Here is a 16,135-nt window from a genome sequence, read left to right on the forward strand (position 1 = left end):
AAGTCTTAGAATCTTAGAGATGAGAGGCTTTTGTTTCAGTGTTTCTTAAACACTTCAGTTCACTTTCTTGAGTTTAACTGGCTCGTCAGGTTTCAGGACACAGAGGTACATCACCAAGTACCCAAATTCCTTCTCTAAACACACCAGGGATCACTCCACTCTTTGAGCTTTCTCCCTTTCCAACTGGGTAGAGAATCACTTCTCTAACACTTTTTTTGGCCCAAATGGGGGATCTTCACCAATCATCCCACTCCTCCTTGCCAATCTTCTCAGTTTTCAGACAATGTTAAACTTTTCTCAGTACTGCTAAACGCTACTCAGTCAGGGCTAAACTGTTCTAGTTCTCAGTCACAGCTAAAACTGAGTCCACTTCAGCAGTCAATTCCCAAGTCTTTTTGCTCAGCTGATGTTAATCAATCAATCCCTTTGAGCATTCTATCACTCAAGGGTCTCCGGCTCTGTGAGGTGTTAACCCTTCACAGTCCTTCACATATTTACATAGCACTTACAAGCTTTTACAGCACAGTCCATCACACATGAACTGAAATACCACAGTTACAGTTGTAACTCTACTTCAGTAATCCATTGAACCATAGAAACCGGAGCATCAGGGTACACTTCCAACAAAACCACACTCCTAAACTATGTACATTTTCAAGGCAAAACTACAACTACGTTTCTGATCTACAGTTAGCACAGCTTCCAACACTGTTCTGTCATCCCCCATTTTATCTTCACAACAACCACCACCTTGTGAGGCAGGGTAGGGCTGAAAGAGAGTGAGGCTCAAGGTCAATCAGTAATATGGCTGAGTCTCCCAGATCCTAGTATGACACTCTAGCCACTACACCATGCTGATTCTAAGGCAGTATCTATTTAGAAGGATTACATTCCGGCTGTGTCTACTGCAACTGAGTTTTGTGCAATTCATTTTCCGCATCCCATTTATTCTAATATCTTCCACAAATATTACTCAACAAGAGGGCAAGTATGTTTAGATTGTTAGCTGTCAGTAACTCCTACACAACAACATAACAGAGAGTGAAAAATATGGGGCACAATGTCACTATCTCCATAGTACAATCAGTTTTTCACAGTAGTCACAGAACCTTGAGACGTGTTCACTGATTTCATGTAACATTAAAACTCCCCTTCATAATCACACAGTTCTTCACACAAGACAATCTCTTTTTCCCCTTCAACACATACCTGTTTTTGCCGCCGCCTCTCCTTCCAACTTTGTTTTCTCCTCAAACTGTTTAATCTGATTCTTTTTCTTCTGTTCATCTTTTGCTCCACAGTTGCCAGGGGGTGAAAAAGGCTAAGAGATGTAATGTGCTGCTGCCCAACATAATCTTTTGCAGTGTTCTCCGATGAAGACACGAATGAACACTGGTCACTAGTAGCATTCTCAAGACAGTGTCTGGAAGCTTCTAAACTGTTCTTAAACTTAGTCTCCTCTTGGGCCAATACATTGTAGGAAGTAACTGAAAAATCTGTTGGAAGCTCACCAACATCCAATTTAGGCAAGCAGTGAAAATAATTATGTTTCCTGTTGGACTTTAATTGTATGCAACCCTTTGTGTAAAAGGGCTGTGTTTCATGTTGCCTGGAGAAAAATGGTCTCTGGGTAGTGGAAGTTCCAAATAAAGAAGGCAAGAAGACAAGCTTCTCTCTGAAGTTCAGATCCAAACTCCGTGATTTTCTGTGAAAAGCTCTTACAGTGCATCTGTCATTCACAGACAGTGAAAGGCTTGTTTTTGGATAAGACACTTTGAAATGTAATTTTTTACTATTCATCTCAAAGCTGGTTGATCTCACCTCTAGGCAAAGTGCCTCCATTAATCTTCCAATGCTGGAGTTATTTTTGGCTATGGATGAAAGTCCTTGATTTCTGCCTCTCAAAGTTTCACCTGTCACATTCTGCCACATTTCCTTGTTAAACCCAGGCTGAGCTTTACAAAGTGACAAGTGTTTTAGGGCAACTGGACTAGCTGTCTGGCCATCAGTTTGCCTCTTCCAGAGATGGATATTTGTAAACCAGCCACAGGAGCATTTTGTATTATGGACAAAGTTAAAGCCCCCCAGATGGGCCCCACAGAATGGGCAGTTCAGTTTTCCAGTTGTCCACTCTGCCTATGGGGAATGAGAAAAAAGACAAACAATGAAATCTTTGTAACACTAAAGATAAAAAAACTATTATGTAGACCCAACCCTTCACAAAATAGCACAAGTGTGTAACATATCATTTTGTTAATAAAACAAAATGTATTTTCAAAGTTGCCTAAGCTAAGTAATTTGACATCTATAATGGTATTTTCCTTATGTAACTAACTTAAATTGTTCCTTGATATTCCTAAGTAATTCTACTTCAGATTTATCCTAAATACTGCATGCTCTATTAAAGCAGTACTAAAAACTACAGTAGTAGCCTCCAAATAATATTTCAAATTACAGTATCAGCCCAACTTTACAGGATTGCAGTATGGGGTAGTACAGTTTTACAGAAATTCTTTATGACTAATGAGGCAAGAAGAGATTTCTGATGTGTTTATTACAAAAATTCAAAAAGGAACTTTTCAACTTTAAGCTACTATAAAACATGAAACAATACTGATATACATTATCAAGACCTAAAATTTTCCTATTATGCACAGTACATAAATGTTTGGATGCTGTCATTATTACAAATAATAAAAAGGAGTCCTGAATATAGTACCTTTGTAATTGCATGGGTCACCCAATCTGGAAGAGCTTCCAAGTTCATGTGCCATACATTACAGATATCCCAAGAGGCAGCTGAAGTGTGAGGTTTCTATTAAATTAAGATCAATTACATTAATAGCATTCAAACATATTTTCTCTTCTGTTTTATTTGTATACTTTCTAGCTCCAATTATCCTCCCTTGCTTCTAGACTTTCTCATTTCTGTTTTCAACCTTCCCCATTCCTCTCCCTTATTCTTTTTTCTACCCTCTGAATCCACCATTGCAGTAAATCAGCACATTTGCCATTTTAGAAGTCTTTCCTTGACATCAGCTCTCCTTTCAGTTACTGCCCCTTTCCCCTTCTTCTCCTCACTTTCACCCATCTAGAGAGGTGTTTTGTATCCAGCATCTTTCCTTTTCTTCCTCCAGCTCTCTTAATTTTTACAATCTTTTGATCCAAATCACTCGAATGAAATCACTCTAATCAAGGTATCACCCAAAGCACACAATGTTAGTCACTGCTGTCCTGGATGACTTTGGTAAGCCATGATTCAGGTATAGGTGTGCACTTAAGAAATTATAGGTGTCTAGTTAGCTTTCCTGTAAGATCTTTTTTATGCTAGCTAGAGGTACACCTCAGTAATGCTACAGATTCGTTCTTAGATTAGTTCCTTCATTTTCTTTGCTGGCCTCATGGAGCTTTGGGATGTTCCTGTTGGTTTTTAAATATCTGTCTCAGCAGGTTGAGAAGAAAATTTTTGGTTATATTTTAATAACAATAAACTGTAGATGCGGATTTAGATTTTTTTTTTTAAAAAAAACACAAGATTGGTTTGGTTTGAAGTCTCTGGTTTGACATTGCTTCTATTGGGCTTGTTCTGTTTGCACTGGAGACTTTTGGCCAGTAGTTGCTCTTGTATGTTTGGCTATTGGTTTCTTGAATTTTCTGCCCTGAGGAAATAATGGAGACAAATAGGATGGCTGGGGGCAACTTGTTCAGGGGTCTGAAGAATTGAATCCCTTAGTCCAGTTAGCTTGAAACTTGGTGGCGGGGAGGGGTTAGTGGACAGGCAACATTATACCCCCAGTGACTTTGGTGCCATTTGGTTGAAAAACTGCCCCCCTCCAAGGAATATTGAATAATTCTGGGTTCCTGGAAAAACACTAAACCCAAATCCTGAAGTAGTATTGGGAGACTCAAATAGCCCTAAATGCCAGTATTTATGCCTTCTGAATCTGACTGACTAACTAATGAATCTGATCGACCCCTATTAGTGATATATGTTACAGGGAGGTTTTGAATTCAGCAGGAGCTCACAGGAGCACAGGGAGTTCCCCCTCTTCCTCCCCATCTACCTTGTCCATTGAACAGTAGGTGCAGCTGCATAACAATCCTTGGATTAGGAGAGTGGGCAGCCAGCCAGCCACCAGGAGCTTTGCCATTCCCCCAGCAGCCATCATTAACCCCTGGAAAAGCTCACGCCCAATGTTCCCTCTAAGCTGTGGAGTCTTGTGAGCAGAAATTCTATTTTGTGAGCTACTGGCATCAAAGTTGTGAGCTACTGCATAAATTAGTTTGCTCTAGGGCCATTTTTTTGCGAGCTAACACAAAAATGTGTGAGTCAGAGGCTAAAAAACTGTGAGCTAGCTCACACTTATTCAGCTTAGAGGGAACTATGCTCACGGCACACTTTCTCCATTTCTTATGTGATTTTGGGTGGCAGGTGGCTTGCTGACCTTTTGATGTGGAGGGGGGGAGGTGGCCCAGCAGAGACCCAGGTGAGCAAGGCCTGCTTGGGCTGGCTGGCTCTCTAGCCAGCCGAAGCAGGCCTCTCTCCTTTCTTGTGTCAGGTTGCTTTTGGTTCTCGACCGCTCGGTGTGCGAGTGTATCTGGCACTTGAACCAGGCAGTGGGCTCTGGCAGGGGGCATCTGCTGACCTCATTCCCCTGTGCTGCCGCCTGCTCCCTTCCCTTGGTCTGCCCTCTGCCACATTCTCAACCCCTGGCAGGGCACAGGGTGTGTGTGTTTGGCAGCTGCCCAGTTGTGGGGAGGTGGGTCAGAGACTGTCCCTTTAAGAGAGCGCCCAGCTGAAACGCAGCCTGCTCTTCCAGCCGCTGTGCCTGCAGGTGCTCTTGATCTCTGTCTCTGTTTTGCAGGTGGGACTCCGACACAGAGGCTTCCGCATGTGCTGCTCCACCGTCCCCCCACTCCCTCAGCTGTTTCTGCCCGCCGCTCGGAATGAAGCCCTGCCCACGGTGAGACTACCCAGCGCGTGCCAGGGAGACTGTCGCACTCTGTTCTGGACTGTCGCACTCTGTTCTGTGGCCTCTGTTGTCTCTCCTGCTTGGCATCTGCTGCATGTTCCCTGGGCAACCCCCCCCCATCAGTGGTCTCTCCGAGGAAATGCCTGGGAGGGTAGGGAGGCTTGGTTTTGGAGGGGGGTGGTCTATGAGCCGCCACGCTGCCCCCCGCATGGCTGGACAGGGGAGGGGAGTGCCACGCATGCCCAGCCTCACTCCTGTTTCCTCCCTGTATTGGTGGGACGTCTCTCCTTTGCCTGTGATGGTCTGCCTATCATTGGCACCGTTCTCTGTTTGGGGGCAGGTTGGGGATGGCTATCAGCCTCTCTGGAGCCGCCTCTCCCCATCCCTGACATGAACCGCGGTGCATGTGCCAGGACTGGCCAATGGGGTGGGGAGGTGGGCTGGCCCTCCCCACCAGCTGCCTCCATCTCCACCAGCGGCGTTGCCATGGCAACCGTCTCCCTCATGGCAAGTTATGCCTCTCCTCTGCCCATGCTCCAGCGTGCCAAAGTCTTCAGGAAGTCTACTAGCGGCGCGGCAGCTACACTGTGGCCGGCTGCCCCTTATCTTTGGATTGGGCTGCCCATGTTTTTTAATTATGTTTTAACTGTGTATGTATGATATAGCTATGGTAAATAAATAAATATGGCAATGAAAAAGGAAGCACAAACAAGAAAACTAATCAAAGTACATTAAATATGGCTATACTGCAGTAAAACACTGAAATGTTATTAAATGCTACACCAAGAGCACTTTAACTAATAACAATTTAGTGCCAATAACTGCATTTTCAAGTTATTGTATAAACACTGGATTCATGGCAGCATAGGAAAATGGCATTTCAGGATGCTTAAAAGTCACTGACAAACATCTGAGATATAGAAAATCTCCCAGCTCCAAAAACAAACCATAAAACTTTAAGAAGAAGCAGAAAATATTCCCATATTCTGTGTTACCCTCCTTAACTGTCTACAAGTTTACTAATATTATTTTAAAATAGTGTAAAGTTGGCCATTTGATCAGTCAAAGATTTGGTTCATTGATGGATCAAAGATTATCAATATTGTTAAGTACTAATACTTACAAGATTCCCCCCAAAGGGACCCCACACTTGTTAATGTGTACGTTTACTAGACTGGAAGAAGAATAATGTGCCATTGAGTTGCAACCAACTTATGAGGACTCCAACCTTGGAATGTTCTAGGCAAGAGATGAGCAGAGGTGGTTTGCCATTGCCTTAATCTATAAAGTAACCACAGTCTTCTTTGATGGTCTCACATCCAAGTACTCACAGTGGTGGACCCTGCTTAGCTCTCAAGCCATGATGAGCTCAGACCAAACTGGGCTATTCAGGCTTATAGACTGCCAGCCCCTTGGATAAAATATACAGTTTGATATTAAATGGGGGGGGGGATTGAAACTAACAGGAATTCACCTGGACACTCTAAAAAAGTGCTAGAATGCTCTATGGAGTACACAGAAAAAAGGCCTTTTGTCTCAAGTCTCTAGAGTTTCCTCATACTCTGGTTATGCATAACTGACTCAAGTTACGCTATACAATAACTGAGGGTCCTGACTTTGCCAAAACCCCTCAACTTCCCAATTTGATTCAATCAAGCCCCTAGGCAGAATTTCCAGCCCTGCCCCAGCTAGTTTTAGCCTGAGAATATCTCATAGACATCCCAACCTTTTTTTATAACTTAATTGCTAGTACTGTCCAAGATTCTCTCGTGGGATGGGCTTTAGCAGTAATTTCAAATTCCCCAACTGATTTTAAGTTTCAACTCAAAGTCCAATCCTGTCCCAGCAAAGCCACTGCATCCCTGTTGATATAATTAGAAGGTGTATAAAAATCACCCTTCAAACCTTCTTCCTTTGAAGCTAGTGTCTGGATCCTAACCACTACCCCAACCTCAGGGCTGTCCCAGGACTGTCTGGCACCCTAGGCAAGGCTAAGTTCTGGTGCCCCCTCCACTCTGATAATGTCACCAAGTCACATGGGGGGGTGCCCAGTTCAGCACTACCAAAGGCCAGCGCCCTAGGCAATCGCCTAGTTTGCCTAATGGCAGGGACAGCCCTGCCCAACCTCATGGTTGGTCTCCTTCCTTATTCTTGTTGAAATCACTGAATCTCCCTGTCTTGGGTTTTACCCCTTGTACCTGGTTTTCCTAATCTACGCATGTTTCCCTGGTGTTATAGGTGATTCACTTTCTGGACCATCACTTTTTGGATACAACCACTGAGCTTTCTCCTTTTTGAATCCTGAAACACCATCCCTGGACTTGCTTTTTGCTACCCACTACTACACTGGACTCTTACTCATCTTTTCTCTTCAAAATTAGGTTAGGGGATGTGTTTGTTTCCCCCCTTTATTCCCCAAGAGCACTACTGACTTACCTAACCACTAGCCAGTTCCCCCCCCCCCTTTACAGTTTTTCCCCCCAATAAATAAAAGCTCGTAAACAGGTAGGCTTATCAAAGGTTTTGCATTTGTTTATTGTACTGTTTCATTTTGCTATTCTTGCCTTTCCATTCTGTATCTTGCTAAGGGAATAAAGCTGTTTATATTTTCTCCCTTATTCTTTTGGAGAGCTGTCCCAAATTGGATCTGTAGTATATACAGATGGAAGATTTCAAAGTTATTTGCCCAAGTGATATGTATTGAGTCTTAGATACATAAAGGATACTTTGCATAATATAGCCTCAGCGTGGGCACTTATTTGGGTAATGGTACTGATCAAATATTTTAAACAATCCTATCATTTTTTTCATTATTAAACAATTCACTGTTTTTAATATTATAAAGTTCAACTTAATATCCAAATATGTTACCTATTGTGACTGCATATGTTTCTCTGTACATATGATACACCTTCAAGTATACTTGCAATTTTGCCTATAGAAAACCGACATTTATATCTTAAATTCCATAAATATGCCAAACAGTACAATTTTAGAAGCTAGCTAAATTACAGAAAATGCATTTTATGTTGTTAAATCAGTAAAATAAGTTTAAGTTTGATAGAAACTTTAGTACTGTGTGTTTTTCAATTTCCCCCAATTTCCATGTTTTCCATAAGGGAGGAAAAATAAAAATAAGAACAAAAAAAATCTTTCCTCCATGGCTTTGAAATCTTACATTTCCGTATTGGATACAAGCCACTGATTTTGATGCCCAATGCAAAATCTGCACTTATATAGCATTTGCTTTGACTCATGGAATATAGTATCCTGTCTTGGACATAAAACCTTCATCAAGCACACTGACCTGTTGACATAAGTACATGACAGCTTATACCACAAGATTCCTGAGATTCTTTGGAAACAGCCTTGTTAGAATTAAAAAAGACACACAACTACAATGGTGTGAAGTCAGGGCCATTTCCATCCAAAGGGTGGGACATCTACAAAGATCTTACTGGACACATGGAAGTGTCATAAATGTTGTGTAAAATTCACAGATCAAAAGGTACCTACACTGTGTGAGGTACCTACACAAAAGGTACCTACACTAATAAATTTGTATGCACAGCTTTAGGACCTATTTGCATTTTTAGTCAGCGAACCAAGACAACATGCGTACTGACTTCACACTGAACTACTGGTTGTTCACCTAATGCTTACTATACTGAATGATCACATCAGAAGAATGTGAGAATGTTTACCGGTAGAACAATCTCCTGCTAAGTTTACAGGAACTGCCTCAAAAACTGATTTTTTCCATTTCCTACATGGGGCAAAATATTTCAAGAACTGCTATTACAATACAGGAAAGAATGGAATTTCTGATTGTGTAGGCACCATCCAATGATTAAAAATAAAGCTGTTACCAATAGTGTATGTTTATATTAACACAGAAGTCTGAAAATTAGTGTTATTCCCCATCAATTACTTCCTTCTCTGGCAAAAACAGCATTTCATTGTAGATAAAGAATCAGCATGGTGCACTTTCACTTTACCCTTCTCTCTGAACCAGCATCATAAAAGATGTCAGCAGGAGAGCAAGCAGAAACTAGTGCCTGATAATTAACTGATGCTGCAAGACAGCAGGAATTGCACAAAGAACTGGGTTAAAAAAAACACACACACACACAATCTAAACCAAAGACTCAAACTCTTAGTACATTACATTTTAAAATGTCGCTGATTTTCTGAATAGGTGAATTATGCATATGTAGCATATCAAAAAACCACTTTCTGAGATCAAGCTTATGCTACAACCACATTTGCTCCAGTACCTCAGAAGGTGAGCCTCAGTTAAGAATTTACAACATGCATTCTTGGAATTACAATACTTACTAGGATGTGCAACAAAAATGGGTGTATGTGTGTGTACTTTTCAGGTTTGAGTATATTGAACAACAAAAAAAAGATATTTCCTGATATTCCTGAATTCCAATAGCGGTATGATATTGGGATCTGAGAAATAATTGCGAAACCTATAATGGAGAATCAATCCAGGGTATCTGGGGCTCTGTGAGGGCTATTTTTTGAGGCAGAGGCACCAAATTTGCAGCACAGCTGCTGGTGCCTCTCCTCAACCCGCTCCCCAAGTTTTAAAAAGACTGGACCAGGAGGTCCAATTTCTTGGGCCCCTAAAGAAGGAGCCCCCATCCTCCATTGTCTCCAAGAGGAAAAAAGATACAGTCCCTTTAAATGCCTGAGTTCACTCACCAAGTTGTATTGCCATCTCAGGGCAACCCAGCTTTCCCAAACTGTGCCCCCCCAAAGGTGAATAATTTCAGCTTTTATTCAGTACTCCCTATTCAGTATCCAAATCAGATTAGAGAATCTGATTTGGTTTAATAAATAACTGAATAATGCCAATAAGGTACTTATTTGGCTTGGTATATACTGAATGCACACCACTAATGAATGAAATAAAACACAAGCCAGAAAGGTACTCAGAAATAGCTTACTATAAGGCAAACCCAAAGAAGATAACAACAGAATAACCACTGGCTGTCATTTATAGCTTGCAACTCAAACCTGTCCAACATAGCCTACCCTGGTTAGCGATATTTCTCTCCCACAGACCTTGGTGGCAAGTCTTTCCTTGCTTACAGACAGCCTAAAACAGCTTCTCACACAGTAATACTGACCACGTAACTAGACTCAAGCCCAGGAACCAACTGCAACAAACCTAATTGCCAGCTTTGTCTCCATATATACTCAGACAACAGTAATACAAAACCTAATAACTTCAGCTCTTTGGCTCACTCACTTTCTCATCTTCCAATGCGATATATGCCTATATCTGTCAACAATGCCTTCTACATGTTATACTGGACAAAGAAGTCATTCACAAAACCCATATTTGGCATGAAAAAATCACAAGTAAATTAAATTTGCTCAATGAATTGCTCAATGAATCAATAACCATATTCTGATTTATGAAATTTTTATATTCTACCTTTTTTTGAGCAGGAACGCACAGGAATGCGGTTCTGGCTGGCTAGGCATCAGGGGTGTGGCCTAATATACAAATGAGTTCCTGCTGGGCCTTTTCTGCAAAAAAAATCCTTGCGCGAAACATTGGTGACATCAGGAGGTGTGGCCTAACATGCAAATGAGTTCCTTCTGGGCCTTTTCTACCAAAAAAGCTCTGGAGATACAAGAATTATAAGTAGTGAAATTAGGGTTTGTAGAATCTTTTGGCCTCAAGTGCTGTGTTCTACTGGAGAAAGTTTTCCTTCCAGACGTTTCGTTCTCAGCTGCGGAGAACATCCTCAGTGGCGTTGCAGCCGGAGCAGGCGCTCTGACCTTCTTGGCTGCTGTGCATTGAGTGAAGGTTGAGTGCATTGAGTGAAGCAGCCAAGAAGGTCAGAGCGCCTGCTCTGGCTGCAACGCCACTGAGGATGTTCTCCGCAGCTGAGAACAAAACTTCTGGAAGGAAAACTTTCTCCAGTAGAACACGGCACTTGAGCCCGAAAGATTCTACAAACCCTAATGATGTTACCAGCCATGAAAACCTGAAATCTTTGATAGTAGTGAAATTGTTTAATATGGAAAATTCCTATGTTCTATATATAAATATTCCTGCATTTTATATATAAATATTACAACAATTTAAAAGAATTTTTTTAACTTACATCAAATAAATCTGTAGTTTGGTCTTTCATAAGACAATCAGAACTAGCAACATATTTTCTGCATTTCCAGCAATGAAGCATGTCAACTTGCCTTGGCCTGTTCATCTTAACTCTGGTTACTCTGTGCATCTGTAACATGAAAATTGTAAGATTAATAATATTCTGAATTTTCTTTAGTTCTACATTTTTGTTCTATTCACATATCAATATTTTCAATATTAAAAATAAGTGTCTGTGGGTGTTGTTAGGATTCAAACAGCAGGGTGCAGTTTATTCTGAAGTGTACGTTGGACAGAAAAATAAACTAAAATTTTCTGATGACAAACATTTGCAATATGTTCAATATCTAGCATACTTTCAGTTCTTAGTATATAGTAGTACACCAGTATAGCTTGCCCTGTACATAGTGCAGTCATGATAGGGTGCATTCTGACCCATGATTTGGAGGGTAGCTTCACCAGTGGAAAAGGAGAGGATTTTTGCTAATTCACGCATCCCATTGCAGACACCCCACTTTGTCTCCCTATGCTCCAGGGAATCAACTGACAACCATGAGCACAGTCAGCTGTAGTGGGAAGAGAAAAGTGGAAAGTTCCGTATAGGATTCACTTGACTGTTCTGTACTGAAATTGTTATTTAAATACAATAGTTCAAAATTCAGTGTACTGCCTCTACAATGAAATACATGGTTTACAGGACAGTATGAATTTTGTGAGGAATGAAGTAACAGGATGGCCTGGTTAAACAGAAGACAACATAATCAGATAATTATTATTCATGTCTGGCAAAGGTGACCGACCAGTCTGCAACCTAAGTACAGTATAAGAAGGAACAAGTTATTTGTGATAGTAACATGTACTGTAAATAATGGTTGAGTAGTAACAGGACTAGCTGCCATCTTGAATTCAGCTGGGAAACTCACTTTTTAATCTACAGAACAGAAGGAAGTTAGGAACAGGAGAGAAAATGAGTTTACAGTATTATAATGGGACACAAATCAGTCCTACTGTTTAATAAAGTTACTTACTGGAGAGAAAAGCTAACATGTAGAAAGGAAAACAAACAAATCACATTATTTGAAAGCAATAGCTAAAAACCACCTGAAGGATTCATTCCACCATCATTTTCTCCAAGGTAGCTCCTTTAAGATTAAGCCTACTTTGAAAAGGAATGCAGTATATGAGAGAACCTTAAATAGGTCTACTCAGAATCCGGTGCGAAGAGACACTTCGGTGCGAAGGGCGGGGTATAAATCCCAATATAAATAAATAAATAAATAAATCCAACTCGTATATTCAGTGGGGCTCACTCTCAAAAAATGTTCTTAGGATAGTACATTCAATGTCAGATTTTCACATTTACAACAATTAGCATCTTACTTTAAAATTCCTTTACATTATGCTCAAGTGAAACTTTGACTGTTAATTTGTTCATGCAAGCAAGCCCTTTACAACTCTTTGGTTGAAAGAATAAATTCCTGACAGAAAAAAATGTAATGCATTGCTGTGGAACAACTGCCAATTTGCTCTGGAACAGCACATTCCCTGACCATTAAACTGTTGCTTTGGGTTAAAAGCCAGGTATGTCTATGCAGGCCTATATTGAATATTAAAAACATCCAGCCAAGGTCTAGCCATTTACCAGCACAATCCCACACTCTCTTTTTAGAGAAGGCATTTCTTATTTTTTTTTAATTCCCAGTGTTTAGGGGTCCATGGACAGTAAATGCAATGACACAAGTGGAGCATCAGAAACAATGTTACATTTATAAAATGAGATTAGGACTCAAATCTTCCACAATACACATCTTGGCCACAATATGTGGGCTGGTATGGCAAAGGTAGTCCCTGCAAATTTACAGACTATTTTGCCTACAGCTAATGTATAACTGACCAAAATGTAACCCAGGTAATGATTCTAGACCTGAACCCACTAATGTGATCAAGCATGATCATTTAAAAAACAACAACAACTAAAGGCACAATCTGGATCAGCCTGCTCGTAAAGCCACCTCATAGTCACCCCCTTTTTCTCTCCAGGATTCTGACACACAGATGTCAGCATGGTACAGCAACGAAAGCAATAGCTTTCATTCCAAAGCAGGACCTTCCATGACTCCCACAAATATCTCCTCCAACCTTTGTGGTTGCCAATTATGCCCAGAATAAGGTGGAACACAGCTGTATACATGCAGCAGTGAGCTGAATCGTATATGCATGGAACGTAGATATGAAACAGTCTGGCTTGGAATGAATGACGAGGTCAAAATGCCACACAGGTCCAACAGATACGTGCAGAAGTTGCCAATAAGGAAGTGATACGCTCTCTGTGCTATACTTTGAGACATGAAAGATGAGTACTAAGAAACAATGACTGGCATGTGACTGACAGCGGCTACAAAGTATCACTGACCAAATTTCTGATCATTCAATGTCTACTAAAACATAATACTTTTAATTTGAAATTATCCAGATGTTCTGCCGAAAGCAAAATTATTCCTGTTAATTGTGCATGCACTTCCTCAAATGTGGATATGCTCACCATTCAAAGGTTGGGGGGGCTTAGCATGACTAAATTACTATTTACCACTAGCCCCTTCCAGTCCCACTGGTCATTTTTCTTCCAGATGGATTTACTTTTGGCACTGGAGTGCAGCTGAAAGAAAAGCATTGGGGGGGGGGGGCAGGGGAGAGTTCAAGTATCCCTTTAAATCATGCTCCTATCAAACCTCTTTCGTTCAAATTTCATGAAAGTTCATATGAATGTATAACATACTTTACATTCAGTCTGACCACTGGTCCATCTAGCCTAAGGTTGTCAATTATGGTTAACAACACTTCCAGGTTCTAGAGCAGCCCTTCTACCTGAAATCCTTTTTAAACAAACAAACAAAAACCCCAAGATACATGATGGAACTGATCCTGGGATCTTCTGTACGCAAAACATGTGCTCTGTCCTTGAGCTACAGACAATTTAGAAAGAGAAGGGTCTACACTTATTTGTTCTTTCATAAAGATTATGGCCTGTCCAGTCCTCAGTGCTTGACATTAATTATACAACCAGGCAGAAAACTCCAGAAGACTTTCAGAGTAGCTTATAGAAAACAGCAAAGTCCACAACTAAAACACAATGTGCAATTAGTAGTTACCATAAAATAACAAAGGGATTTTAATTAAAGCTCATAAAAGGCATAACAACCATCTTAATTTGGAACACAAGAGCCTTATTAAATCTCACTCAGAAGTACACCCTGTTAAACACAATTAGCCTTCTAGATATAGTCATAGGCTCAGATTGTAAAAGCTATCAGAAGAGGATCCAAAATTTATTTTTATTTATATACATCTCTCTAAGCTCTCTTCTTAGGGTCTCTTCTTCTCCATTTCATCCTTACAACAACCTTGTGAGGCAGGTCAGGTTGAAAGTGTGTGACTGACCCAAGGTCACACTTTGAGCTTCCACAGCAGAGTGGAGATTTGAACCTAGTTCTCCCAGATCCTAGTCCAGCACTCTTACCAGAATGTTCACAAGGATGGTTTTGCACACCAGGATGCAGGACATGTGTAGTGGTAGGGAGAATACCAGGGGCCCCTGTCATGCCAGTCCAGTGCCTGGGCCTCCTTGGAGGTGGATTATCATGTGATTTATTTTCATATATTGGACTGAGATGGTGGGCAGGGGGATCTTGGGGGGGGGGAGGTAATGTTGGGCTTGGGCAGCCCTGCCAGTGTGTCCTGTAAAGACCCTATCCCCAGTTATCATCTTCCTCACCACTCAGGTGCACCTACCTCTGAAAATTCACGTTCATATAGGAAAAAGCTGTCCTTCACCAATCACCCATATTGCCATGAGATCCCTGCAGAAACGGAGTGGCCAGGTCCCCACTGCCCACCGGTGGGGGATGAAGGGGTCATGGCATAAAAATGTGATAGGTGGGTGACTAAACAGCGAGAATATAGTCTGGATCTGAACACCGCCCCCCCCCCCCCCTTTCCTTCCCCGCATTGAACCAAGCCAGTAGGACTCGCTTCTGAACATGCATGCACAAGACCACGCTGTAAGAATTCTCCCACACCATTCCCATGGGAGACGAGGAAGAGCCCTGCCAGACGTACTCAAGGCTCTTACGCAGGAGAACTTCCCGGCGAGGTTGTGCCCCCCTCAGGCGAAGAAAACGAGGCCAGGCTCTTCTTTTCCCGCTCCCAAAGCCACGCCTTTCCTTCTAAAGGGACAGAGCGTCGCGCCCCCGTCTCTCGGGCGCCCTGGGAGCTGCACAGCTCCTGTGAGGTGGGAGGACGCGGTGCCCGCTCGTCTCTTCGATCGCAGCAGCAACTAGGCCGCCGCCGCCGCTGCCGCCTCCTCAGCCAAAAGGGCAACCGGTAGTGGCCGAGGCGAGCAGAGAAAACCCCGCCGCGCCCATTTACCTGCCTCTGCCTGGCCTCGCGGGCGTGCCCGGCCGGTGGCGCTCCGTAGGAAGTGGGTGGCGGGGCTGTGCCGGCTTCGCCCGCTCCTGGGGCCAGACACCGAGATGTTGCAGTAGCAGCAAACGGGAAGAGATGGGAGACAAACGGTTGCGAAAAGCGCTCATTTCCCGGTCCAAGAAGGGGGCTACAAAGAGAAGAAGGCTGAATTTCTATACACCTCACGCTTTCCTTCCCCTTCATCACCCTTTCCTTCCAGGGGTCCGTCGGTCGGGGTGGTGGTGGTGGTGGTGTGGGAAGTACATCTGGCTAACCGGGAGGGACCCGTGGATTGTAGCAAGGCTGCTGCTTTTATTTCTTTATTAAGAACACCAGAAAATGGAAAGGATTTTCAGTGCATCCCTTGTACTATTTAAGGAAGGTCCTTTGCGATGGCAAGGTAGTGTTAATATTTACGCCAATTAACAACCCCTCCCCCCACATACTCTCCTGTCCCGAAGCTTCCCAGAGGCATCTGGTTGGTCACTTTTGGGACATGATGTGCTTGACTATCTTTTGGTATAGTTCAACTTAAGAATGCTCCAGGTGGAAGATGGGGATCCCCTGGAAT

The 16,135-nt window shown here is 42.2% G+C and overlaps 1 protein-coding gene across 1 annotated transcript in view; it reads right to left on the reverse strand.

Annotated features, from left to right (window-relative positions):
* The window catches only part of RNF180 (ring finger protein 180), a 93,350-nt gene extending 77,717 nt beyond the window's left edge, over positions 1–15,633 (reverse strand). The window contains exons 1-4 of the mRNA XM_060235923.1: positions 15,529–15,633; positions 11,105–11,233; positions 2,720–2,815; positions 1,210–2,136 (exon numbers count right to left, since the gene is read on the reverse strand). Of these exons, the coding sequence (XP_060091906.1) occupies positions 1,210–2,136; positions 2,720–2,815; positions 11,105–11,233 (1,152 nt within the window). The 5' untranslated portion in view covers positions 15,529–15,633. The remainder of the gene's footprint in view (positions 1–1,209; positions 2,137–2,719; positions 2,816–11,104; positions 11,234–15,528) is intronic.
* Positions 15,634–16,135: the final 502 nt, after the last annotated feature.

This window comes from Heteronotia binoei, chromosome 4 (assembly GCF_032191835.1).
Source record: "Heteronotia binoei isolate CCM8104 ecotype False Entrance Well chromosome 4, APGP_CSIRO_Hbin_v1, whole genome shotgun sequence".
Lineage (NCBI taxonomy): Eukaryota > Metazoa > Chordata > Lepidosauria > Squamata > Gekkonidae > Heteronotia > Heteronotia binoei.